The following is a 27,112-nucleotide window of genomic DNA, read 5'->3' as shown; positions in this document are numbered from 1 at the left end:
TCTTTCTGACTCCAAAGGTTCTGATCTGAACTGAAACAGAGAAGAAGGGGCTCCACAGAACAGATAAATTTTCAGGTAGTGTTAGAAATATTCCATTCCAAATGCTCCTTTACTTAGTGTTGAGTATCTGAAGATGTCTTACACGAACAGAAATATGTATACCCATGTTCATTGCAGCACTGTTTACAATAGCAAAAAGATGGAAGCAACCAAGGTGCCCATCAACAGATAAATAGATAAATAAATTATGGTATAGTCACACAATGGAACACTATGCATCGATAAAGAACAGTAGGGATGAATCTGTGAAACATTTCATAACATGGACGAATCTGGGAGGCATTATGCTGAGTGAAATTAGTCAGTTGCAAAAGGACAAATATTGTATAAGACCACTATTATAAGAACTTGAGAAATAGTTTAAATAAAGAAGAAAATATTCTTTGATGGTTACGAGAGGCAGAGGGAGTAGATCTACTATATACTAATTAGATAGTAGATAAGAACTATTTTCGGTGAAGGGAAAGACAACACACAACACAGAAGAGGTCAGCACAACTGGACTAAACCAAAAGCAAAAAAGTTTCCTATAATAAACTGAATGCTTCGAAGGCCAGTGTAGCAGAGGCAGGGAACCATGGTTTCAGGGGACATCTAAGTCAATTGGCGTAATAAAATCTATTAAGAAAACATTCTGCATCCCACTTTGGAGAGTGGCGTCTGGGGTCTTAAACACAAGCATGCACCCATCTAAGATGCATCAATTGGTCTCAACCCACCTGGTGCAAAGGAGAATAAAGAACACGAAAGACACAAGGCAATTACGAGCCCAAGAGACAGAAAGGGCCACATAAACCAGAGACTATATCAGCCTGAGACCAGAAGAACTATATGGTGCTGGGCTACAACTGATGACTGCCCTGACAGGGAACACAACAGAGAACCCCTGTGGTAGCAGGAGAGCAGTGGGATGCAGACCCCAAATTCTCATAAAAAGTCCAGACTTAACGGTCTGAGTGAGACTAGAAGGACCCCGGTGGTCATGGTCCCCAGACCTGTTAGCCCAAGACAGGAACCATTCCCAAAACCAACTCTCCAGATAGGGATTGGACTGGACAATGGAATAGAAAATGATACTGGTGAAGAATGAGCTTCTTGGATCAAGTAGACACTTGAGATTATGTTGGCATCTTCTATCTGAAGGGGAGATTAGAGGGTGGGGGGTGGTCAGAAGCTGGCCGAAAGGACATGAAAAGAGAGAGTGGTGGGAAGAAGTGTGCTGTCTCATTAGGGGGAGAGCAATTAGGAGTATATAGCAAGATGTATATAAATTTTTGTATGAGAGACTGACATGATTTGTAAACTTTCACTTAAAGCACAAAAAAAATTAAAAAAAAAAGGTTTTCCTAAAGTGGTTAAAAAATGGTACGTGAGGGAAAAATGAGTACACAGAATGAAAAAGAAAAAAAAAAATGATGTATGTCTTTTTACAGATTTATGTACAAAACTTCTTTTCCTCTCATCATAATCAAATATGTTTTTAAAAGAGAAATGAAATGTCAAAATGGTCAGTGTCAAAGTGATTACAAGCTCAGGCTCTAGAGCCAGACAGAATTTGGCTCAAAAGTGACATCCCTCCTCCGCCTTCCCCCTCCAATTACTGTTGTGAAACAATTCTTCATGGGAGTCTCATGTTTCTGCACATCTTTGTTCAGAAGTTCTGATCGCCTCTTGTTCCAAACTACCTTTTCAAAGATATTTGGATACCAGATAGCCTTGTAGGATAGTAAAATGTCTTCCACCAAAGCAAAAGGAAAGTGTGCTTACAGCTTTGGAGATGGTGTCTCTTTCCATTCAAAGTTCATCCTTACTGCCCATTAAGAAGGACTAAAGTTACCTAAGCTCAGGGTTCCTCTCCTGTAGTATAGCCTGATACATGGGCAGGTACTATCTCACACTGTTTGTGCCCTAATATGAGAACTGGGAATTGAGAAACTAGTGCAAAGTCTGATACATTGGCTCCTGATATTCCTAGGAGTAATAAGCTGTCTTTCCTCTCTAACTCAGGAATCTTGTATCTTCTACCATCATCCACGAAATGGTGGCAGAAAAGCTTGTTACCTTGCAAGTAGAGTAAAACCTCAGACCCTTCATTGTTCTTGGCATTTACTTGCTGTGTAACCTTGGGCTATTATTTTTAAATCTATAAGCCTCAGTTTCTTAGTCTATTGTTGTGAACTTTAAATACGATGATGCTTATAAAGTACTTAACAGGCTGTAAGTGCCCAAATAAGCGGTGGCTAATTAAATTTTTTTTTTTTTTTAATAATAGTAGTAGTAATAGTAGCAGTAGCACCAGTAGTGGAAGCAACAGCTGTGAAGGGAATTAAATTGTAAGACTTGAGAGAATGTCAATACATGGCAGATATCTTACTATGTTCCTGGCACGCACTGTCTTACTTAAACTTCAGAAAAAAGGGAAGGGAATTATTTTTTCTCTCATTGGTTAAATGAGGAGAATGAGACTCAGAGAGTTGATATGATTTGCCCAAGGCAAATGTCTAAACTGTGATAAGAAGTTACCAAGTCTAACTTCCAGAGATTTCTACCACATGAATTTGCAGCCCCATGTTTGAAAGTAATTTACATAAGTAATTGGACATTCCTATACCTCATTCATAGAGGAATTACAGGAGCACATGTCAATTATGATATAACTTATCTTTCGTTTGTTAAGAAAGAAAAGCCAGAGAGAAAACAATGACAGCTCCAAAAATTTTGTAGGCAAGCTGGTATTGAACATGTTCTATCTGCCAGGCTCTATACCTTGGATCTTTGCCTGCACTGCTATATTATTGTATTTTTCCCATAACACAAATAATTGTTGCCAGTATCTATAATAAACTCCACAGTATTCTTAATTTCACAAATTCCCATGATAAATCCTCTACCAGAAATATTTAAAAGATTCATAGATCCACTCAATATTTCTCAATAAATATTAACAACCTTGACAGCCTGACTAAATTTCTAAACATCATAAACTACATACATTTTCCTAATATAAATATGCAGATATATATATACATATACAATGGATGCACAAATATATGTATAAACTAGAGATAAATTTTATGGTTTCATTTCACAAGTTATGCTGCTTTATCTTAGCAAGTATTGTTCTATGTTTGTTATGTAGTATTTGATATATATATTGATACATATATCTATATCGATATATATATTCTTTTTTTAAGCTTCAGGTTCTATAGAAGGAGCAAGCAATAAACATGTTTCATAAATAAACTGGCTGAATACAATGCTTACCTTTAAATTATTCTCATGTATCAAACAAATATTCAATGAGCATAAAACCAACATTTTTTTTTTTTTTTTACCTCTACAGATGGGAACAGGAAAATCCCATGAGGCTGTATTAATTGAATTGGCGATGCAGGTAAGTTGAGGGTGGCCATCAAGGATATAGCCAGTTACACAGCTGTAGCGAATCTTGTCTCCAACATCGAACCTTGTACCGTATAACACACCTTTGGGTGGAACTCCTGGGTTTCCACAAGAGCTACTCTGCAATTCTACAGAAGAGGGGGAAAAAGAAAGTCATTTTAATATATATTTTAATATTTTATGATTATAAATTTATATGTAGATATGGATGTTCCCTTTTTTTGGAGATAAGTCACAAAAAAGAAAAGGTCTTTTACTTTAACACATGCAACAAAAAACTATAGTAAGAGAACAAAATTTCCCTAAAGAGATACCATAGGTTGTATGTTATTCTTTTTGCTAGAAAATTTTAGATATTTTATATTATTTAATCCCCATAAAAACCTTTAATTATTATTCATATTTTACAGATATAATTGTAGTGTACCAATACATTGACGTACAAATCATTTAAGTGACTTATTCAAACTTACATTCTCATAACATGGTAAAAAGCAAATTTACCTTCATCAATACCTTCCCTATTAGTTTGTAAATAAAGGCCCTGGTAGCATAGTGGTTCAAAGCTTGGCAGTTCAAATCCACCAGCTGCTCCTTGGAAATCCTATAGCGCATTTCTACTCTGTTCTATGCGTTCTGTATGAGTTGGAAACAACTGAACTGCAACTTTTTTTTTATTATTAGTTTGCTGCTTTGACTTAATTCCAAAACATGAGCGTTTATCTAGAACAAATACACACTTTGGTTTGAATTTTTTTTTTTCATTTAAATGAGAAAAAAGTATAGTGCAGTGGAAATGAACATTTGTTGAAGTCACAGACATCTGGATTAATTCTCAGCTTTAAAATGTCCAACTTCGGTTGTATAATAAGAATTATAATAATAAGTACATAGAGTTGTGAAGTTTTAATTAGATCAATATGCAAAACACCTGTAAATGTTAAGATATCAGTATATTTTAGCTATTGTATAGTTACTTTATTAATTGATGCTTAAAAGTAAACAAGCATACAAATGTAAGAGATGTTTAATAATATTAATTTCATAGAAAAATCCAATTCACTTTAAATGAACAAATGTTAAGAAAAATAATTGAAAGAAAATGTATTGAAATAGTAAAACTTACAGACTTTAGTGAGGCTAAGGTTGAATTGGAGCCCTGGTGGCGTAGTGGTTAAGAGCTATGGCTACTTAACCAAAAGGTCGGTAGGTTGAATCCACCAGCACTTGACTTGACTCCAACAGGTTTGGTATCAGGTAAGGTTGAATTATTTTCCCTTAAGTTGCTTCCTAAATTTTTTATTGTATGTTTATATTTCTTTTATACTATATACAGTAATGAATAAAAATAGAAACTAATACATTAATGTGTTAAAAATATATTTTAATTTTAATAAAGTCTGTAGTTTCCTTGGAGCCCTGGTGGCTTAGTGGTTAAGAGCTCGGCTGCTAACCAAAAGATCAGCAGTTCAAATTCACCAGCTCCTCCCTGCTAACCAAAAGATCAGCAGTTCAAATTCACCAGCTCCTCCCTGAAAATCCTATGGGACAGTTCTACTCTGTTCTATAGGGTAACTAAGAGTCAGAACCTACTCAATGGCACTTATCGACAACAGTAGCTTCCTTAATAAAAATCCATTGCCATTGAGTCAATTCTAACAGTGACCCTATAGGACAGAGTAGTACTACCCCATAGGGTTTCCTTGGCTGAAATCTTTAGGGAAGCAGATTGCCACATCTTTCGCTGGTGGGTTTGAACTACTGACCTTTCGGTTATCAGCTCAGAACTTAATTATTGTGCCACCAGGCCTCCTTATTTCAGTTAATAGTATTACCCAAATAGTTAACAGTATTACACAAATGTTAACTTCCTGGTTTTGAAAACTGCACTATGGTTATATAGTTAATACTAAGGAGAGCTAGATAAGAGTACAGAGGGACTCTGTACTATTTTTACAACTTACCTGTAAGTCTAAAATTATTCCAAAACAAAAAATTTAGAAAAGGTATTCCAGTGTAAAAAATATATATATTTCCTTCTTGCCTTGTTATATATTCAAGGTTAGTAAGTTCCATGTGATAATTTATAATAAACCAAATAATTATAATCCACTGTAATACTGAGTAATTCTGAAAATGTCCATGACAATATTAAGCAAAAATATCAGTAAAAGTAAAAATTACTCACTATATGTAAATGCAACTTTACAAAAACAACAGACAGTTATGGATAAAAATTGTAAATGGAGATGAAATTTTGTCTTTTTAGGCTTACAGAAATTGAGGTGTTTTTGAAACTGCTTTAATTTTGCTCTAAAAAATTTCTATATTAGCAAAAAATACTTATGGAATTTCAAATATTAGGTCATTTTAACAAGTGAAAAATTTGTTAAGGGCAGGACATTCATAGAACTTATATTTTAGAGAAAAAATATTTACTTTTAGTTGATAACATTTAATTATTTTAGATTTCTCAAAGCAGGAAAATGAAGATCTTAATTAGTATTTATTAAATATAAATGTTCTCTATTAATAACGGTTTCTTTAAGCTTTCTCAGTATTTAGTAATATATCATAATCTAATACTGCAAAATATTTAAGATGTCCATAACCAAGGGTAATGATCTCTAATATTTCACTTTAGTATTCCCCCAAGGCATATGGCATAAGCTTATTTCCAGTAAAATTTAGAACACATTCATTGTCTTTAATTTTTAACATTTCTTCAAAAAAATGCTTTTGAAATGAACAGTACTTCATTTTGAAATACTTAGTTTTTAGAAAATTCATTTGATGAATAGATGAGGGTTTCACTTCAATAAACTGCGTTTAATAAGTTTTGATAACATGAATTAGAGTTCAATCCCCTTAATATAGTAGTAACAAAGGAGATACTTTTAATGAAATAGCCACTTGTAACCTTAAAATCAATCTGCTCCTCTTCTCCCAACTCCCTGAAAAATAATTAGGGTCAGGACTTCAATTACCATGAAGTTCTATATCTAGGAGGAAAGTAGTTTCCAAATTATTTCACAGGAAGTAGTTAGATGGGGAGAAAAAGAAACAAAGAAAAAATCTCCAAATAATTGTTATACTCAGATTTAACTTTGATTTAAATGAACAAAGAAACATTACCCAGGTAAAGTACCTAAAACAAAAATAGAAAATATATGAAGTAAAGCAGTGAATGAATAAGAACACTGGAAGGAATTTTAATAGGCTACCTCATCTACTCTCTGCCTTGTGGCTGAACTATTTCTAAACCATCATACAGATAAAAATTTAGTCTGTTTTAAAATGAAACTGACAAGGAAGACAATTCCAAAGCGTATCTGGTTCTCACCTTCAGGAAATTCCTGCTACTACTTGCCCTTGTTTGTCACTTTCATAAATAAGAACATCTACCCATCATCTTATGTAGATTTATTAACTCATGAAGGCACTTATTAACATGTTTTACATTCACACTTAATAGATCTTGATTGTGTAGTCATTGCTCATGGATTCTATTTTTTCCCTCTCCCAACCTTTTAATCTGAGATTTCTCTCTGAGCTATTTCCATTTGAAGAGGCAGAGTCAAAAAGGATGTATTATTAACTGGCAAAATTATATCCCTCACCATCAAAAGAATAAGGTCCTCTTTGAACATTCACTTTTTAATGCTGATTTAAAAAAATATAAATAAACCAAACCAAAAACTGAACCCAGTGCTACTGAGTCGAATCCGACTCATAGCGACCCTATAGGACAGAGTAGAACTGCCCCATAGGGTTTCCAAAAAGCGCCTGGTGGATTTGAACTGTCAACCTTTTGGTTGGTAGCCATAGCACTTAACCACTACACCACTAGGGTTTCCGTAAATAAATAGAGCTGCATATTTCAACTTTTGAATTAAATTAGCTATTTTCAATAAATAAGGGAGTTTAAGAAATTGCTAGGTTAGACTAATTTTTAGACACTGTTTCTACTAACAATCAAGGCAGTTTAAATTTTAGGGGCACATGAGAACACAGTAAATATTATATTTAGTAAAAATTCAATAAATACTATATTCATCTAAACAGAATGTAAACTAATTAGTAATATACACATTATTCATAATAAATGGTTTTGCTTGGCCACTATATAATAAATTTTTAAGGAAAATACATATTTAAGAAATTCAATGATTTTCACAGAATTCATTAAAGGTACACACAGGGTAACCATATTGCGCTTGTCATTTCAATGTGTTTTTGAGGCAAATATTTATGTATAAAAGCAAAGATGCTGAATAGCCTAAAATTATCTTCTTTCACTAGCAAATGACACTAATATATTGATAAAAAGTTTAGGTTATTAAAATAGTACAATTACAGAATCTGACATAGTCTCCCCTGATATTCCATAATCCAAAGATAAAATGGGATTGGGGGGGTACTTTTTTTTTTAATTATTTTTACAGTAGTGTTGGTTGAACATTGATCGTGTTTTTGTTTGTTTTTTAATGCTAAAAAATAAATAAATAACATAAACCCCATATGTACTGCTGCCCTATTTGAAGTCTATCCTTGGAATCAATGCCATGAGATCATGTTTGTAGATAAAACAGAAATAGAGTGGGCAGTTCGGTGAATTGAGAAGATCACTGATAAATGAGCCTGAAGACAGTCCACTCAAATATAAATCTGAAAATGTCAGAGGCCCTTTATGTTAAGATTACTGCCTACTCCACAAGTAATTGAGTCAAAATAAAATTAATTTGCTTTCTGCTTGAAAAATGTGTACTTTATTGATCCTCTCTTCTCAAAGATGTGATTATTAGCAAATAATGTGAAGGCTTTTTGACAACATAAACCATTCTAAAGTGTAAGGAACTGTTAATACAGCAATAAAATTCCTTGGAAAAGATCCAAGGTAAATAAAAAAAAATCCAATTGTGTTGCAGGGGGTACAGTTTAATGATATTTTCCTATATTAATCAAACGAGAACATTAAGATAAATACTTGGTAAGTGATAGAAACTAATTTATTCATCAAATCTCTTAACAGTCACTATTAACATTGCTCTGTTATGTGCACCACCTTAAAGCGATACCACTTCCTTCGATTTCTAAGAGTTCAAAATTTAATAAAGTTAACGCCTTCATTGTTGACTATCACCTCTGTGCCATACTCTGTTCTAGACACTTTGGAATTAATTTTCTCAATTACATCTCATAAAACACCCAAAAATGTGTATGATTTTCCCATTGCATGAAAAGAGAAACTGGAACTCAGGTAGATTAAATAACTTTCCTAAAGCCATCCAACTAATGAATGATAGACTTGGAGTTCAAGCCTACGTCTCTCTAATTTAAAAACCTTGGATCCTTTAACAAGTGCATGTTGCTACACACGACAAGCAATAAAGAATGCAGATATTCATTCCACCAGTAATTAAGCATCTTTCATGAACAATACTCTTGGGATATAGTTATACAAAAGACAGACATGGCCCTGTCCTCATGGTGTTTATATTTTGATTCTGACCAAAGCCAATAAACAAATAAATGATTATAGAATGTTAATTAAAATGTGACAAATAGAATAAGGGAAACATATAGGCTAAAATGAAAGCCCATAATGAAGCAATCTTAATAAGTCTTTGTTAAGAGGAAGTCTGGAAAGAATTTCCCAGTAGAATAGGCTTTAAATTGAGATCTAAAGTACAATCAGGATTAAGTTAGAATTTTAAAAAATGGGAGAAGGGCTAGTAACTATATTCAAAACTGAAAAATACAACAATTGAAGCACTACAATAGTTATTAGATTTGGGATTAAAAACAGTTTTTATGAATGTGATAGAGTAGAAACTGGATTGGGGAAAAAAAAAAATGTCAAAATTTTTGGTGAAAAGGAGTGACCTAAGATAGTCTCATGGAGTATATGTACATCCTTTGCATAGGCTCATGAGTATGAAGGGAAACAAATTCAACTATTAAATGTTTGGAGGTTTCTATAAGCTGTCAACGAGGGAGTAATTGAGAGTAAATAATTGAATTCCATTCTAAAAATATGTTGGAGATTTTCATAAGCATGCATAATATGTACTGGTCAATTAATTTAATTCTAAAATTACTCTTTAATACTAAGACAATCTTCAATATGAATAACTGTGTTGAAGAGGATAATTGAAATTAATTTTTAAAAAGGACAGTAGCCAAAATAAAATAAGGTATATATAGACTACTTGAATATAAGAATATCAGCTTCATAAGACTCCTGACATAATTACATAAAACAATATATGTAAGTCATTTATATGCTGAACAAGCACTCAAAACATGCAGCGATTATTATTATTAGCTCAATAAATTGTCACTTTATTATCATTATAAGGATTTTCAATTCAAGATATCTAAATTAAGTATAGCTAAGTTTCAGTCTACTAGAGGCTGTGTCATGTGTATCAAACCTTCATTAAGTGCTAATTAAAAAAATGTTAAATCATCCCTGATATCATAAAAACTAAGCAGAAAATAATAATTTAGTCAAAGCAAAATGCGATTGCTCTTCTCTAAGTCATAAATGAAATTCCATTTCTACAGTTGACATTGGTAGAAGATTTTTACAGTCAAGTTCATGAAAATTTCCCGTATTTGTCATTAATCTATTCATACTTTTCATTTATTGATTGATACCATGTATTGTATACCATGCTGGGCACATTGGATATAAAAAAATAGCTTTGATATTTTGCAGCCTAATAAAATCAAGACAAGTTAAAAAAAAAAAAAGAGAGAGAGAGAAACAATCAAAATACAGTTCATTTTCTGAAAGAGAGTGTATATATACAGGACAACAGAGGTAGTTTTCAACCTTGGAGAAATTCATTAAAACTCTACCAAACATTTTACAAAAAGCAGAATAACTTACACTAATAAACCTATTAAAGCTACCTTGTTTCTCTGAAAATTATTCTCCAATTTGTTGGGAGCACACAAATAGTTGTGAAAGGCAAGATGTTGGGCAAATTATCCGAAAAAAAATATGACCTCAAAAATTAAAACGAAAAATTAGATGAAAGGATAATGGATACCATGACTACAGAATTGTGTAATTATTCAGTCAAGTAGATGAAGCATGATCCTGCTGAGATCAATTAACAGTGCTTTAAAACATTGTAAAATGATGTCTACTAAGGGAAGTAAAATCAAGTTGTTTGTACTTCTTACAGAAAATTAATCTCAGTGTTTTATTTCCCAAATGATTAAAAATAATTTAGGAGTGCATAACATTAAGCTGAACCAAAATGTTTGGCACCTAGGACCGCTCATCCTGAGATTTCAAAGTGGTTTCCAAACTATTACATTTTTTTCAGCTATTTTTAGTGGCACAGGATGTTCCTATATTACAGAGGCTGAACCATTTCATTTACATAGGCCATGAATGGTATAGTTTGACAATTCCCTTGGGACTTTGGTTTGATCATTTGGAGACTATCTGGAATCACTTATTGCATCCATCATGTCCCCACAGCCTTGTCTTTCAGTACATATTACTGAATGACATTTATTTCTTTGTACATTTGCTTCCTCCCTACAATAACCACCTCAAGAATAGGAGCTCTAATTTATCTTTATGTATCAATGCAAAGTATGTGACATGGTGTTGACAAGCCAAAAAAGATTGCTAGCAAAATTCAGTTATCTTCTTTTGTAGAAAAATATAAAAGATGTCCATCACATTTAAACACAATAGACTGGAACCTGAGGATTCGACCAGACCTGTAGCCATATCATGAATTAAACCTGCATCATAATAAATGCTGTACCATATTGGCAACAAGTGATCTTGAAGGGGACAAATTTTGAGAGTCAAACTGAGATTAATCAAATATAATGTAGAAAGGCCCCTTTTACAATATACAAGGATTAGCAGTTATTAGATATATAATTTTGATCTGGTAGTAGAAGGAAATTAATGTTCTTCCAATTTCCAATATTAATTTTTTTTTTGCAAAATAAAATACATTTATGAAAAATAATACTGTATTTTTATTTGGTAAGCTATTAATATATGAAGATAGCTGGTAGAAAGGTCATAAAAAAACAATTTGAAAAACTGATCATTTGAAACTAACCATCTTCTGCATGGCTGTCAGAATATTATTAATGCAAAAGAAATAAAAATACAGAAAGGAGGCATATTAGCAACTATCCTCACTTTAAAGTTTCTAAAAATGGAATGATGTTGCATCTGGCTTGGAGTAGCATTTGATAGCTTGATTCATTAGAAAAATATGAATAGATTAGCCTCTCCTTATGACAGAATTGGGACAAGTCTGTAGTAAGAGTTTTAGATAAATATTATTTAATTCTTTAAAAGAATGTGTTAGGCTGATGGTGGATAATTCACTGGATTATTTATTCACTGAATATGATCAGTGTGAGATGATAAGGTATTTCAGCAATTAATCAATCATCAATTACTGAAACCTGAGACACAAATGCCAAAGGGTATAAAAAATACAACACTGTTTCTATCCTCTAGAAAATTATGACTCAGTTTGAAAGGTAAGGCAAACATAGTATGACCTTCTGGCAATTAAATAATAAAATTGATTTCATAAACCAAAAATTTAAAATTATGCATTTCTTTATTATATATTTATACAAAAGGAAGACCACTGTATCAAATGAGCTAGGTAGAATTTTAGTTGGAGGAGGGTCAAGGGAAGAGTCAAACAAATCATATGAATAAAGGCCCAGAGAAACGAAGGTGCCCAATGGGGTCAAGGGCATTATGCAAAACAGGTCTGCTTATGTGGAATATCATACAGATGAGGAAAAAGAATGAAACTTCAGAAAAGCATGTTAGGTTCACACTTTAGAAGGCCTTGAAATTTGCTGTTTTAGGTTAAATGCTAAGCTGCTCCTGCCAAGATCCCCACAATTAAATGGCTTAAATAAGACAGCAGTTTACGTCCCTCTCTGTGGCACTCTGACTGGTATAGGGTAGTGTTAACACCTCATTGCCAGCGCCAAATATTTCATCAGTGCCAAAAGAAAAAGTAACCTTTTTTTTTTTTTAGCAGAAAGTGAATTAACACAGTCTCTTTGGGAACAGATTCTAAGATGAGCTTCTTGAAGAATACAGAATTATCACACTAAGACAACTGCTACCTTGAGGCCACCAGTGGAATTAAGTTTACCTGGAGTCACTGCCACTGTACCACCAGCCTCTTGCTAAGAGTCACTTGAAACTACAGCTTAGAAACCAGGTGGAGCAAAAGGCAACAACTATGACCACTATGCTTTCCACACAAGAAGTTGTAAAATACTGGACTCTACTGTAGTAAAATCCCAGCAGAGCTAATGAAATCAACAGACAGAATCTGAAGGAAAATAATCTGTGCCTAAATTCGTGTTTAAAACTGGGGTGCATCTAGATAGGGGAACTTAGTTCATATTCACTACAAGGGAGTCTCAGAAATGTGATTTTGTTTATTTTCCAGTTTTCAAATAGAAAAATAGTGAAATGGAGGTTTTTTTTTTTTAATTGTGCTTTAAGTGAGAGTTTACAAATCAAGTCAGTCTCTCATAAAAAAAAGCATATACACCTTGCTACGTACTCCTAGCTGCTCTCCTCCAATGAGATAGCACACTCCTGTCTACCCTGTATTCCCCTTGTCCATTCAACCAGCTTCTGTCACCCTCTGCCTTCTTATGAGCTGCCCACATGGTCTCACGTGTCTATTTGAGCCAAGAAGCTCACTACTCAGCAGTATCATTTTCTGTCTTGTAGTCCAGTCCAATAGTTTTCTGAAAAGTTGGCTTTGAGAATAGTTTCGGTCTTGGGCTAACAGAAGGTCTGGGAACCATAACCTCCAGGGTCCCTCTAGTCTCAGTCAGACCATTAAGTCCGGTCTTTTTATGAGAATTTGAGGTCTGCATCCCACTGTTTTCCTGCTCCCTCAGGGATTGTCTGTTGTTTTCCCTGTCAGGGCAGTCACCGGTTGTAACCAGACACCATCTAGTTCTTCCTATCTCAGGCTGATGGACTCTCTGGTTTATGTAGCCCTTTCTGTCTCTTGGGCTCATGTTTACCTTGTGTCTTTGGTGTTCTTCATTCTCCTTTGCTCCATGTGGGTTGAGACCAGCTAATGCATCTTAGATCGTCACTTGCTACTGTTTAAGACCCCAGAGGCCACTCACCAAAGTGGCATGCAGAATGTTATTTTAGTATACTTTGTTATGCCAATTGACCTGAAACGATGGTCCCCAGACCCTCTTCCCCTCTACTCTGGCCTTCAAAACATTCGGTTGTATTCAGGAAACTTCTTAGCTTTTGGTTTAGTCCAGCTGTGCCGACCTTTCCTGTATTGTGTGTTGTCTTTCCCATCACCTAAAATAGTTCTTGTCTACTATCTAATTAGTAAATACCCTTCTGCCTTGTAACTATCAAAGAATATTTTCTTCTGTGCTTAAACTATTTCTTGAGTGGAACACAAGTTTTTATTTTCTATTGTGTTCGTTAATCACTTATTCATACACATGAAGACATCTCATTTGCCACATTTTTTTTTTTTTAATTCTATGTGATCTTTAACTTTTTAATGTGTAAATACTCTGCTTCCTTAACTGATACTGACTGTAATCAAGGCAGATATTTTGTTTTTAATGTGCAACATTTAAGCCCCAAACTCTTCAATTCAGACATACTGGGTTCCCAATGATCTTTAATTAGTTAGGGAATTAGATTTACTCAAAGAAAAACTGGACAGTTAGGAAAATATGAGAAGTCCACATAATTTCAAATCTCCTTAGGAATTCAGTCCTCTTGGTGAAAAAAATTCTCAATTCCATATCAAGGAAAAGACAAGACAATAAGTCTTGTGGGAGTCTTGTGAGAGGAATGGTGTTGAGAGTAGGAACCAGAGTCTTGAGAGTTTCCTGGATGACTGAGTACAGTGAATCCTGCCCATTTTACCCTTCCAGAGCAATGCTCAACCTTTCCTCCATTTGGGCAACTCTAAAAGTATGAAGAAAAACCTAAACCAAGTAAAGGGGTTTATTCCAATTGGCTTGCATTTTTGCAGCTCACCTTATCATGGGACAACGAAATATAGTGAAAAAAAAGCTCCAGCAATAAAGTCAGATAAACCTGGCCTTGAATCTTACCTCAACCATTTGCTAGCATGTGGCCAAGGAGACTTTTAATACTTCAGTTTCTTGTTTAGTACCATCTGTACTACCAAGGCTTATTTTGTATTACTTAAACGAATTAATAGGACCTTAATTGTGAGTTGCTTGATTTCACCATATTCTAACATTCATTTAATGGTCACTTAAAAATTTTTTTTTGTTGTTTCATAGTGGAAAGATGGCTATTTGCACATGAGCTCACTCTCCTTGGAATATATGTGTGTGTATACATATATATATGTATATATACATAGACAGAGAGAAAGGGAGAGAGAGAAGCCCTGGTGGTGATGCAGTGGTTAAGAACTCGGCTGCTAACCAAAAGGTAGGCAGTTCGAATCCCCAGCCACTCCTTGAAAACCCTATGGGGCAGTTCTACTTTGTCCTATAGGGTCTCTATGAGTTGGATGGAGGTGATTTGATAGCAGTGCATTTGGTTGTTGGGTATATATACATACACATGAAGGTTGAGTTCACTGAATATGTCTGATTTCATTCCATTCATAACACACGACATTTAACAATGCTAATGTTCCCCAACAATACATTTACATTGTTATTCAGCTCATTTATCTTTACTAGGATCTTAACATTTAGAATCTATTTTACCTTTTTAAGTGTTGACAACCACTAATCATGCTAGCTAGTTTTGTTTCTGGTTATAGTTCATAGAATAGTACAATAAGAATTGCTTCATCAAAGCTATGAAAAACTAATTAAAACCACTTATATGACAATTATCACTCTGTTCAATTTCTTGCTCTAGACTCTTCCCTCATTTCTTACTGACAGACTGTAGACAATTTTCTCTGATGTGACCTATCCAATTGCATTTCAGGCTTTATTCAGTGAGTGTGCATACCTCTGATTAAAATTAATAGGAGTTATGAGTTGGAATCGACTCGATGGCAATGGGTTTGGTTTTTTTGGTATGCATGGATTGAGTGAGGACTGGAGTTATTAGGGTTGTAATAGGAACAGAAGTGAGAATTAAGTATCATTGGACCTTTTTATTTTAATTAAGTATACCCCAAACACCCTTAATCAAGCATATAATTAAATTTAAGAGGAAGTGCATTGTGCACTAATTGCCATTGATTACTAATAATATGCTTATTTATGCATGCAAACTCTATAATGCCATATATTTTCAAACTGTTTCTGAATGACAATAACCAAGGCCTGCATAAGGAAACAATTAATGAAACAGGATTCTGCAATAGATGTCAGATGGGGAAAAAAGCTCAGTCTCAGAACTCTTCTTCCCCTATCCACTCTGAAAAATAAGAGCAAATCACATGAACTCACACAGGAGAACCTCAAGAATTATACTCTGCTTCTTTTTTCCAACTATATTCTGTTTTCTGGGACAATATATAAAAAATTTTGGGGAATATTTCCTTGAAACATAAGAAATTCATGAGCACTAAAATACATCATTAATGCAGCCTTTTTTTTATTTTAGCTTTTAAAAATGCCATTTGTTCTTTGACATTGCCATTATATTTATTTATTTTCATTTAATATTATCTGATGATCACTTTATTAAGCAACTGTTACTTCCCATGTACAGTATAGACACTGTGAGGGCAACAGTGAAAAATATACCCCTGTCCTCATGACACTTGTGAACTCAGCTTGTCAACAAGTGGTGGGAAAGGGACCCAGATGATAAGTGTCAAAGAGAGATATAAAGTAGGAAATGGTAAGTTTCAGTGTGGACATGGAAATTTTAGATATATTAGCTAGGAAAAGTCTCACTGAGATGGTGACATTCCAGTAAAGACCTGACTAGAGGCAAGGGAAATAGCAATGAAGATTATGTTGTAGAAAAGCATTCCAGTAAAAAGTAAGTGCAAGTACAAAGATCTTGAAACACAGAATGTCTGGTGTGTTAATGGAATAACACAAGTGTGACTGTAGTTGGAGTGGGCTAACAGGAAGACTGGGAGAAAATGAGGTCAGAGAGATAAAATGGGGCCACACTGTATAGGACTTTGAAATCATTGGGAGCATCTAACTCTCACTGTGAATGACATGAAAACCAATTGGGGGATTTTGAGCAGAGATGACACATCACCTGATTTTCATTTTAACATGATCATCTACCTAGCTACTGTCCTGAGGACAGCCTGGAGGTGCAAAGACAGAAAAAGGAATTAAGAGGATAATGCAATAGTCCAGCAAATAGATGTTGGCAGCTTAAATACAAGTGTTCTCAGTAGACATGATGGAAAGTAGTCAGATTTTTAAAATATATTTTCCAGATAAAGCCATCAAGGTTTGCTGACAGGCAAGATGTGACAAGGAAGAAAAACAATGGAATCTAGAATGACTCTAGGTTTTTTTTGTCCTGAGAACTGGAAAGATAGAATTGCCATTTACAGACATGAGGAAATCTGTAGGAACAAAATATTCTGGGGTGAAGATCAGGGGTCAATTTTTGACATAATTTTGAGATATCTGTTAGAGGTTCAAGTGGAAAGAAATGTCAAACAGGAGTTGAATATATGAGTCTGGAATTATGGGAGAGGATAGCACTGGACCTCTGGCAGTCACCAGTGTATAAATAGTGAGAATCAAACAAGTGTCCTATTCCTCTATTAAACGATAATGAAATCAAACAAAAATAACTTAGCTTCTTGTTCTGGGAAACATTTGCTCTAGAAAGACAGACTATAAAACAACTAAAATACTTTATGCATCAAGAGTGACATCTTGCTAATCAGAACTATTCTTTTTTTAATTATTTTTAATTTCTCATTCAAAGATTTATACACATATTGTTTTGTGACATTAGTTGCCATCTCCACAATGTGACAGCACACTCCCCCTTTCCACTCCAGGTTCCCTGTGTCCATTTGACCAGCTCCTGTCCCTTCCTGCCTTCTCACCCTGCTTTTGGACAGGAGCTGCCCATTTGGTCTCATATATCTGATTAAACTAAGAAGCACATTCCTCACGTATATTAATTTTTGTTTTATAGTCCTGTTTAATCATTGTCTGAAGAGTGGGCTTTGGGAATGGTCTCAGTTCTGGGTTAACAGTGTGTCTGGGAGCCACAGTTTCGGGGGTTTCTTCAGTCTGTGCCAGATCATTAAGTCTGGTCTTTTTACGTGAATTTGACGTCTGTTCTACATTTTTCTCCTGCTCTGTCCAGGACTCTTTGTTGTTTCCCTGTCAGGGAGGTCACTGGTGGTAGCCAGGCACCAGCTAGTTCTTCTGTTTTTAGACTGGTGGAATCTCTGGCTCATTTGGTCCTTCAGTCCTTTGGGCTAGTATTTTTCTTCTCTCTTTGGTTTTCTTCATTCTCCTTTGCTCTGAATGGGATGGGACCAAGTGATGCATCTTAGGTAGCCACTAGCAAGCTTTAAGATGCCAGATACCACTTACCAAAATAGGATGTAGAATGTTTTATAAACTATGTTACATCAACTGATCTAGATGTCCCCCAAAATTATGGCCCCCAGGCCCCAACAGCTTGCTTATCCAGAATCCTTCAAAACCCTCTTTTTCAGCGCCTACAAATTCAAAGAAGTAATGACATATACATTTCCCAGATCCATCCAGTTCCCTCCCTTGAAACATCTAACTTAAACTCTCCCAGTCTAGGCTCTAAATCTTCGTAAAATAGAATTTTCTGACTTCCCTTTTTGACACACTTCTATGTCAATGTGTTATTATTCCTTGCTGCAGTTAAGTTTAATAAACTCCACTGTGCTTGATCAACAAATTTTTCTGGTGGTCTTTGCGAGGAGTTTTAGCCGTGCTATCTAAAGCTACAAAAATAGATTACATTGGATATTATCATCAAAGAAATGATGGTAGGTAAGAGGCCAAAGATCTAAGCCATGGAGTATTTCAAAGTTAAAGGCCATAGCTATACAGAGAAGCCAACAAAGAAGACTAAGACATGGCTACCATTTTTTAAAGACTTGGCTTTTAATTATATCAAAATTGAACAAAATCATATTTTAATGCATCGAATAATTCAACAAAGCTTAAAATAAAAATCATCTGTACTCCTCTTTCTCCTCATTGCACTTTTGCTTACTACAGGCAAATATTTTAAATTTTCAGCTCATTCTTTTGATGTGTACCTATGTTTCTTAAAAAATATATAGATATATATAGTTGCCATGAGTTGGAATTGACTCTCGTTTTATTCTCTTTCTATATATATTTGTTTTTGTTAGTTGCTGTTGTGCTACAGCCGCTAAACCATAGGTCAGCTTTTCAAATCCACCAGCAGCTCTTTGGAAACCCTATGGGGCAGTTCTACTCTGTCCTGTAGGGTCACTATGAGTCAGATTCAACTCAATGACAATGTTTTGTTTGTATTTTATGTATATATACACATACACACACACACATATATATATATACACACATAGACACACCCACTCCTCACTTATCAACATGGTTAGCTTCCAAAGACCAGGACATTATGCAAAAATTGACATGCAAAAATGGAGGATGACCACATCGGATCACAAAATGGAGGATGACTACATCATTAAATAACTGCCAAATTACATCATTACATAACTTCCAAATACTGAGAATCATGGCCCAGGCAAGATGACACATAACCTTAACCATCAAAGCCAGCATTACGCTCACCTTGCACCTCAGCATTCGTTATTGGCAGAAGTATGCTGTTAATGAGCAAAGTAGTAGGATGGTAGATTTTTTTACTATCTTTCTAAATGTGAAATGTCAGATAACAAGATAGTCAATAAGTGAGGAGTAGGTGTATATATATTTCCTGATTTTGTTTTTGTTTTAGGTATATAACTTAACTTCTCAGAATAGAAAATAAAAATTTACCATCTTTCACCATCTCAATCTACCCCCCTTCCCACCACACACCTTTCCCATAATAATTTTGGTTGAAATGTTTAGTATTAACTTTATAACTGTGCAAGTGTTATTCATGATACTATGATTACTTTTGTTTTCTACATAAGCTTCTGTTTTACTAGGAGTTAATAATTTTCACTCATTTATTTTCTTTTTTTGCCAAGCATTGAGTTCAACTCAACCTCAGACTTGTTGCCAATTGTCTGAATCTCCTCTACATGCATTCAGAGGCATGAAGCATCGCATTTAATTTACGTGAAGAAAATTTTCAGAACATTCTGGTCTTCTCATATCTGGAAGAGTTGATGTCTGTTTTATGCTTTTATCACCAGGAATTATTCTGGAGATTTCGTAAAACCATCTTCTCAATTTGACCCTCTCTTTTCTGTATTCCATATTGTTCCCTTTCTTTGTTATATCTAAACACAAGTAGCTTTCTGAGAATGGGTGCTTGGAGGTTGATAAGTAATGTCTGTAAATGTCTTCATACTGCCCTCACACTCCTTCATAATTTCAGCAGCTATAGAATTTTCATATGGAGATCATTTTACCTTAGGTTTTGGAAAGCAAGACTCTGTGCCAGTGTTAATGTTTTGGAGACCAATGCCATCCTAAATTTTGGCACTTTGAATTTGAAATTCTTATTTTTCTTTCTTACTCTTGCTGAAAATCTGTATATCATCTCAGTAGCAATATTAAGCTGGGGTAGGCAAAGGGAAGGTTCCTGGCTGCATGTGTTTCATCCTCTCACTACTTCTTAAGAGAATTTTCAAGCAATAGCTCTGTTTTTAGCATGAGCTGCACCTCCTCTTTTCGAGGTTCCTGGTGCCATCAATTCATTTTCATCCCGGGCATTCTGAGTGTGAGATGGGTTATTTCTTGGGTTTCCCCTGGAATGACAGTGACTTAGACACAACCTTCTTGAGACTGCTAAGTCAATATCACTGGTCAATACCACTGGTTCATCTGCTTACCAGCTCCCAAAATAGTGTTTAATTTTCTTTCTTTAAGAAACAGTACTGAGAACTATTTCCCAGATCACTGCCTGTTTCCTTAATGTTCTTGAGTTTTCAAATATCAGGTCCTTGTGAATAACTTTTGTATTTCAGGACAAAAATGAGAGGTTGTGAAGTATCTGGAACACAAGGAGATATTTGAGAGGGTGAAACTCTAGGAACCATGGTCTCAAAAGTCATAAGAAAGAGCTTTGGAACTGGTCATTCAAATGGAATTTGTGGGCCAGAAAAAAAATAAGCATCTCTTTGGTAATTATGATTTTATTTTTTGAGTAGAATGGCCAGGTAAAATACAAGAATACCAGTTAACTTTTAATTTCATATAAATACTAATTATTTAATATACGTATGCCTCAAATATTGCATCAGTTTCTTGAATTTTTATTTGCTAAATCTTGCAACCCTAATTTTGGGGACCATGTAAGGGCTTCTTCTGATAAATAGAATAGAAGAGCTCCCGAGTGCACAACAGTCATGAAGAGACGAGACTCAAAGCCTGATTTATCCGATTAAAGGTTAGAAAAATAATATGAAAGTATATTTTGTGAAAGGGTCAGGGTTTGGGAACAAATCCATATTCATCGTAACTCAATTTTTTTTAAATCTTAGCCTCTTTTCCTCCACTTCCACCCAGGGAGATTTATATTCTCAGCATACAGATATTGGAGGATAATTTATACTATAGGAAAACCTTATCTTCCTCTCCAAATCCTGTGAATCCATTTATTAGGAAAATGCCACCCTCTCGTAAGTATTGGGGAGATATTTTCAGTCCTTTTATTACTCTATGGGAGACTTATTTAATCGTTCACCTGCAGAATGGCCTCTTTCGTTTCTTTCTTCCTTGAGCTATTTCTCTGCACACTTTCTACATACTCCTCTCTGATTTTTCCACACCATAACTCACTGTGGCAGGCTCTGGCCCTAAAGGTGAGCCCTGTAGTTTGCCATCTGCTCAGTCTGTGGTTGAGTAGATGTGTTTGTGAGGGGCTAAAAATGGAAGGCTGAATGTAGGCTCTGAGCTCACTGTAGCCTCCTCTCCATCTTTAGTGTAATAAAACTAATATTTTGATTTGAATTTTATTACCAAGACAAATTGCAAGTGGTTCAAAATCCAGACAGAAGAGGTGGGAGAGCAGACTACTTTTTAACTCCTACATTTATATTTTTCTTGTTTCTCCACATTTGCAAAATATTAATATATTCTCATTCATTCATTCATTCCTCAGTAACTGGATTTCTCTGTGCTCTGCATGGTGCTATGTCTGTCTAGAAATGCTCTCTGCTCTGCAGGTACTCTCTTTCTAGTAAAAGAGGTCTCATTGAACATTTGATTATAATATTATGTGACAATGAGGTCATACACAAAGGGTCATAGGAAACAGAAGAGAAGAGAGAAAAAGCAACTAATTTTACTTGGAGAACTCAGAAGAAAATATATTTGAGCTGGTTTTTCAATTATGCATAAAAACTCAAACTGGTGAAGATAGGTTGAAGGTTGTTCAGAAGAAGGCACATTTGAAAAACCAGTAGGCATGAATAAACAATAATTGCTTGGAAGGTAAGAATACTGGAGTGATTTGAGTTCAGCATATGCTTATGTGGGCTAATGGAAGAGAAAGCTATAACTGGGGCCAGGTTGTAAAGAACCTTGTAAGCATTGTTGATTATTTTAGATTTTGGCCTACAACCAGTGGAACTCATGTAGGGCATGATCAGAATTATGTATATGTTTTTAAATACATCTATGACAACAGGATCAAAGCTGAATTGAAACAGATCGAGAGAAACTAAAGACATTGGAATCAGCTGGAGACTTTCTCAACTAGAGAAAATAAGATCTTGAAGCTAGCATGTACAAACAATAACCTAACTTCCTATTGATCAAAGTCATTCCAACATTCAGGAATACATTATGGTTCTTATTTCCCATTGGAGGAAGCCTCATAACTTCCCTAGCATTAATGACACCCATTACTCTTTATAAGCTCACTCTTCTTATATAATCATTTCTACTTTACTGGTTTGACCAAAGGTGATCCTAAAAGTTTTAGCAAAGTGATTTAAAGAATATGTGAAATCCATCTTGGGTTCTAACCCTGTCTGCTTGTGTGACCTCAGGTAAGTATCTTAACACCACTGTGTTAATTTCCTTACCTGTAAGCCCCATGAGGGCAGGGACCACATCTGCATTGTTGTTGTTACTGTTGTTAGGTGCTGTCGAGTCAGTTCCAACTCATAGCGACCCTATGCACAACAGAACGAAACACTGCCTGGTCCTATACCATCCTTACAATCTTTGCATTACCCATTATTATATTTTAGAGCTTAATAGGTACACAAAAATCATATACTGATTAAATTGAATAACAATAATATCCATATAATATTATTGATACCATGATCAGTAATATAATGATAATAATATCCTACATTAAATTGAATGATAATAATGTATCAGACAGGAGTCCTGTGAGGACCAAATCAAGAATGCAGGTTGTAAACATTTGTAAACAGTAAAACTATGTTAAAATATTAGTATGATTATTATTTAGATCCAAATTATACATATATATTTGTAACAGCATACAGTAAATAATAAAAAGTATCTGCTTACAAAAGTACTGCATAGTTACTGTAGAAAAACTTTAACTTATAACAAATCAAAAAAATAATATAATGATCCATATTGTTACGCCATGCAGGGAAAATCATCAAGATGGATTTAATCCAGGCTTTTTCTATGAAAATATATACCTTAAAAAAAAAAAAGGCACAGAATATTATATACTGTATTTTTCTATTAATACATTGTGAAAATTTTGCATATTATTAAATGCATTTACAACATAAGCTTACTAGTGTAAATTATTCTGTTATATATATGCATATATATATTCTATGATTTATTTGCAGTGGTTCTTAGCTGTTGTTGAGTCCATTTTGACTCGTGGTGACCCCATGTGTGCAGATGGAACTGCATCATAGGGTTTTCAGGACTGTGACCATTTAAAAGAAGATTGCTAGACCTGTCTTCAGAGGCACCTCTAGGTGGGTTTGAACCACCAGCTATAATTTATTGAAAAACACTATTGCTGTTCTGTGTGGACAGAGTAAACGGAGAGATCATTTTTACATCAGTTATTGAACAAAACCCTTATTAATGGGGACTTTTTTTTTTTTTAGCATTGGTGTCACATGACTATAATTGGTAAGCCTATAGAGTTTTTACCAATATAGTTATTTCCACAATATAAGGAATTAGACAAATGAAAGAATTAATGGAACACTGTTGAAAGAATCAATATATGATTGGCTATGTATTTCTACTATATGCCTAAAAAGATCAACATAACCTGCAAACCATTATTGAATAGCAGTTACCAGTGTGGACTTGGAGTTGAGAAAAACCCAGATTCCCATCCACACTCTGCCAGTTATTGGCTGGATGACCTTGAGAAAGTCACTTAATCTCCATGAGCCTCAATTTTCTCATCTGTAAATTGGATATAATAATAACTACCACACAGAGTTGTTTAAGGTGTGGTATTGCGCTGATAAAATGCTTAGCACATTGCCTGACACATCTGAGATATTGAGTATGTTATTGTTAATTATCATTATCACAATTATTCTGCACACATGTCATCATCTTGATAAATTTCAAAAAAGCTCCAGAGAAATTTCCAGAATCGTCTCCAGTGACTCATCTTAATACTCACCTGTCCTAAATAAATGAGTAGTATAAGTTATAATAAATAAAATAAGTCATTTGTAAATAAATTTTACAATGGAATAAATTCATTCAGTATAAAAAATATGAAATTTTGCAGAGAGGTAGAGCTCTTTTTTTTCCCATTTGCAAATGGTGAATCAATAAATAGGTTTGTGTGTGTATGTGTATCATACACACAAGGATGCTGAGACTACATCTCACATACTTTGGATATGTTATCAGGAGCGATCCATTGCTAGAGAAGGACATCATACAAGGTAAAGTAGAGGGCCAGCAAAAAAGAGAAAGACCCTCAATGAGATTGATTGACACAGTGACTGCAACAGTGGACTCAAGCATAACAATGATTGTGGCGATGGTGCAGAACGTGGCAGTGTTTCATTCTGTTGTACAAAGGGTCATCCATCACTAGGAGTCGGAACCAACTCGAGGGCACCTAACAACAACAACAACAACATGTGCTTCATTAATATTCTGAACAAATAAATTTAAATTTGGGTGATATTATCATGGCAAAATATGCATTTTTTTTTCATTCAAACTTTGAATTTTATCCTTTAGAAAACAACCCATAATCTGTTCCAGAGCTGGTCCATTGCTCTTGAGTTCCTAATAGAAGGAAAGTTTGGATACACATTATTGTTGCAGTGATTCTCTGCAAATCGGAAAAATAAAATACTTATCTTGGGACAATACCAAAGTTTCTACTATATAATCTGTGTACCAAATTGACAAAAAAGTCCAGAAATAGTGTTTTTAAATACCTCTTCCTTTCCTTCCATTTCATACAGTTAATTCAAGACAGGTTATTTTTTCCCTGAAAGAAATACATCACTACATCTTTACTCAGTGTCATGCAACTTTTTACAATAAGCTAACTAGTCGTTTATATTAGTTTTCAATTTTAGTTATTGACATGATTTAATCATTACTTCTTTGCAGAAGGCGAGACAGTGTCAACCTTCGTATCCTTACTGAAGCTCTCTGCTGACCAATTCAGAAACTGAAGCTTGTTCCCTGATTCTGTAGTAAACCAAGTTAATACCTTGTTTTCTTTTGGAGTAACACATAGCATTATCAAAATCCTCACAGTCATTAAACTGGGTGAATATTAAGGACACTGTAATCTGAAATAACTTTAAAAAGGCAACTTGGCCATGTAATTTTCTTACTGTAATAGATCTTTTTTTTTTTTTTTTTGTAATTTTCAATTTCCAACAGATGCTGAATAACAACTATGAGTCTCATCATGAATCAGGAATATAATTACTGAGAGAATGATATTAGTAATAAATATATGTGTGTATATATATATTATATATATATATATATTATTAAAACAAATCTATTACAGCCAAAGTACGACACTGAGTATATATCTCACCTGAATTTAGAGACCATCTCAGGAATAGATTTGATGCATTGAACAATAATGACAAAAAACCAGCTGAGTAATGGAATGACATCAAGGATATCACACATGAAGAAAGCAAAAGGTCATTAAAACACAGGAAAGAAAGAAAAGACTAAAATGGATGTCAGAAGAGACTCTGACACTTGATCTTGAACACAGAGTTGCTAAAGGGAAAGGAAGAAATGAAGTAAAAGAGCTGAACAGAAGATTTCAAAAGGAAGCTCCAGAAGACAAAGTAAAGTATTATGATGAAATGTGCAAAGATCTGGAATTAGAAATCCAAAGGGGAAGTGCATGCTTGGCATTTCCGAAGTTGAAAGAACTGAAGGAAGAATTCAAGCCTCCAGTGGCAATATTGAAGGATTCTATAGGCAAAATATTGAACGATTGAATGATTGAACGATGCAGGAAGTATCAAAAGAAGATGGAAGGAATATACAGTCACTGTACCAAAAAGAATTGGTCAACTTTCAAACATTTCAGGAGGTAGCACATGAGCAAGAACCGATGGCTCTGAAGGAGAAGTCCAAACTGCAGTAGAGGCATTGGCGAAAAACAAGGCTACAGGAACTGACAGAATATCAAATGGGATGTGTCAACCAATGGAAGCAGCACTGGAGGTGCTCATGGGACTATGCCAAGAAAGTTGGAAGACAGCTATCTGACCAAACCAACTGAAAGAGATCCATATTTGTACCCATTTCAAAGAAAGCTGATCCAAGAGAATGAAGAAACTATCAAACAATATTATTAACATCACAGGCAAGTAAAATTTTGCTGAAGATAATTCAAGAGTGGCTGCAGCAGTATTTCAACAGAGAACTGACAGAAATTCAAGGAGGATTCAGAAGACGACATGGAATGTTGCTATCATTGCTGATGTCAGATGGATCTTGGCTGTAAGCAAAGAGTAACAGAAGGATATTTACCTGTGGTTTATTGACTATACAAAAGGCTATGTGGATTATAACAAATTATGGATAAAATTGAAAAGAACGGGAATTCCAGAGCACTTAATTGTGCTCATGAGAAACCTGCACATATATCAAGAGGCAGTTTTTTGAACAGAACAAGAGGGTACTGTGTGGTTTAAAATCAGAAGTGGTGTGCCTCAAGATTGTAGCCTTTCACCACACTTATTCAATCTGTATTCTGAGCCAATAATCTGAGAAGTTGAACTATGTGAGGAAGAATGTGGCTTTAGGATTGGAGGGCAAGGAGGAAAACTCATTAACAACCTGCAATATGCAGATGACACAACCTTGCTTGCTAAGATCTAAGAGAAATTGAAGCACTTACTGATGAAGGTCAAAGACTACAGCCTTCGATATGGATTACACCTCAATACAGAGAAAACAAAAACTCTCGTAACTGGACCAATAAGCAACATCATGATAAATGGAGAAAAGACTGAAGTTGTCAAGGATTTCATTTTACTTTGACCTGCAA

General features: G+C 34.7%; 1 protein-coding gene across 3 annotated transcripts in view; it reads right to left on the bottom strand.

The window, feature by feature from the left end:
* The window catches only part of CSMD3 (CUB and Sushi multiple domains 3), a 1,374,620-nt gene that overhangs the window by 1,062,053 nt on the left and 285,455 nt on the right, over nucleotides 1-27,112 (bottom strand). For all 3 annotated transcript variants that reach the window (XM_049854130.1, XM_049854131.1, XM_049854132.1), the window contains exon 4: nucleotides 3,399-3,593. In XM_049854130.1, the coding sequence (XP_049710087.1) occupies nucleotides 3,399-3,593 (195 nt within the window). The remainder of the gene's footprint in view (nucleotides 1-3,398; nucleotides 3,594-27,112) is intronic.

The sequence above is a fragment of the Elephas maximus genome, chromosome 15 (genome assembly GCF_024166365.1).
Source record: "Elephas maximus indicus isolate mEleMax1 chromosome 15, mEleMax1 primary haplotype, whole genome shotgun sequence".
Lineage (NCBI taxonomy): Eukaryota > Metazoa > Chordata > Mammalia > Proboscidea > Elephantidae > Elephas > Elephas maximus.
This window is presented reverse-complemented; position numbering and strand designations above follow the sequence as displayed.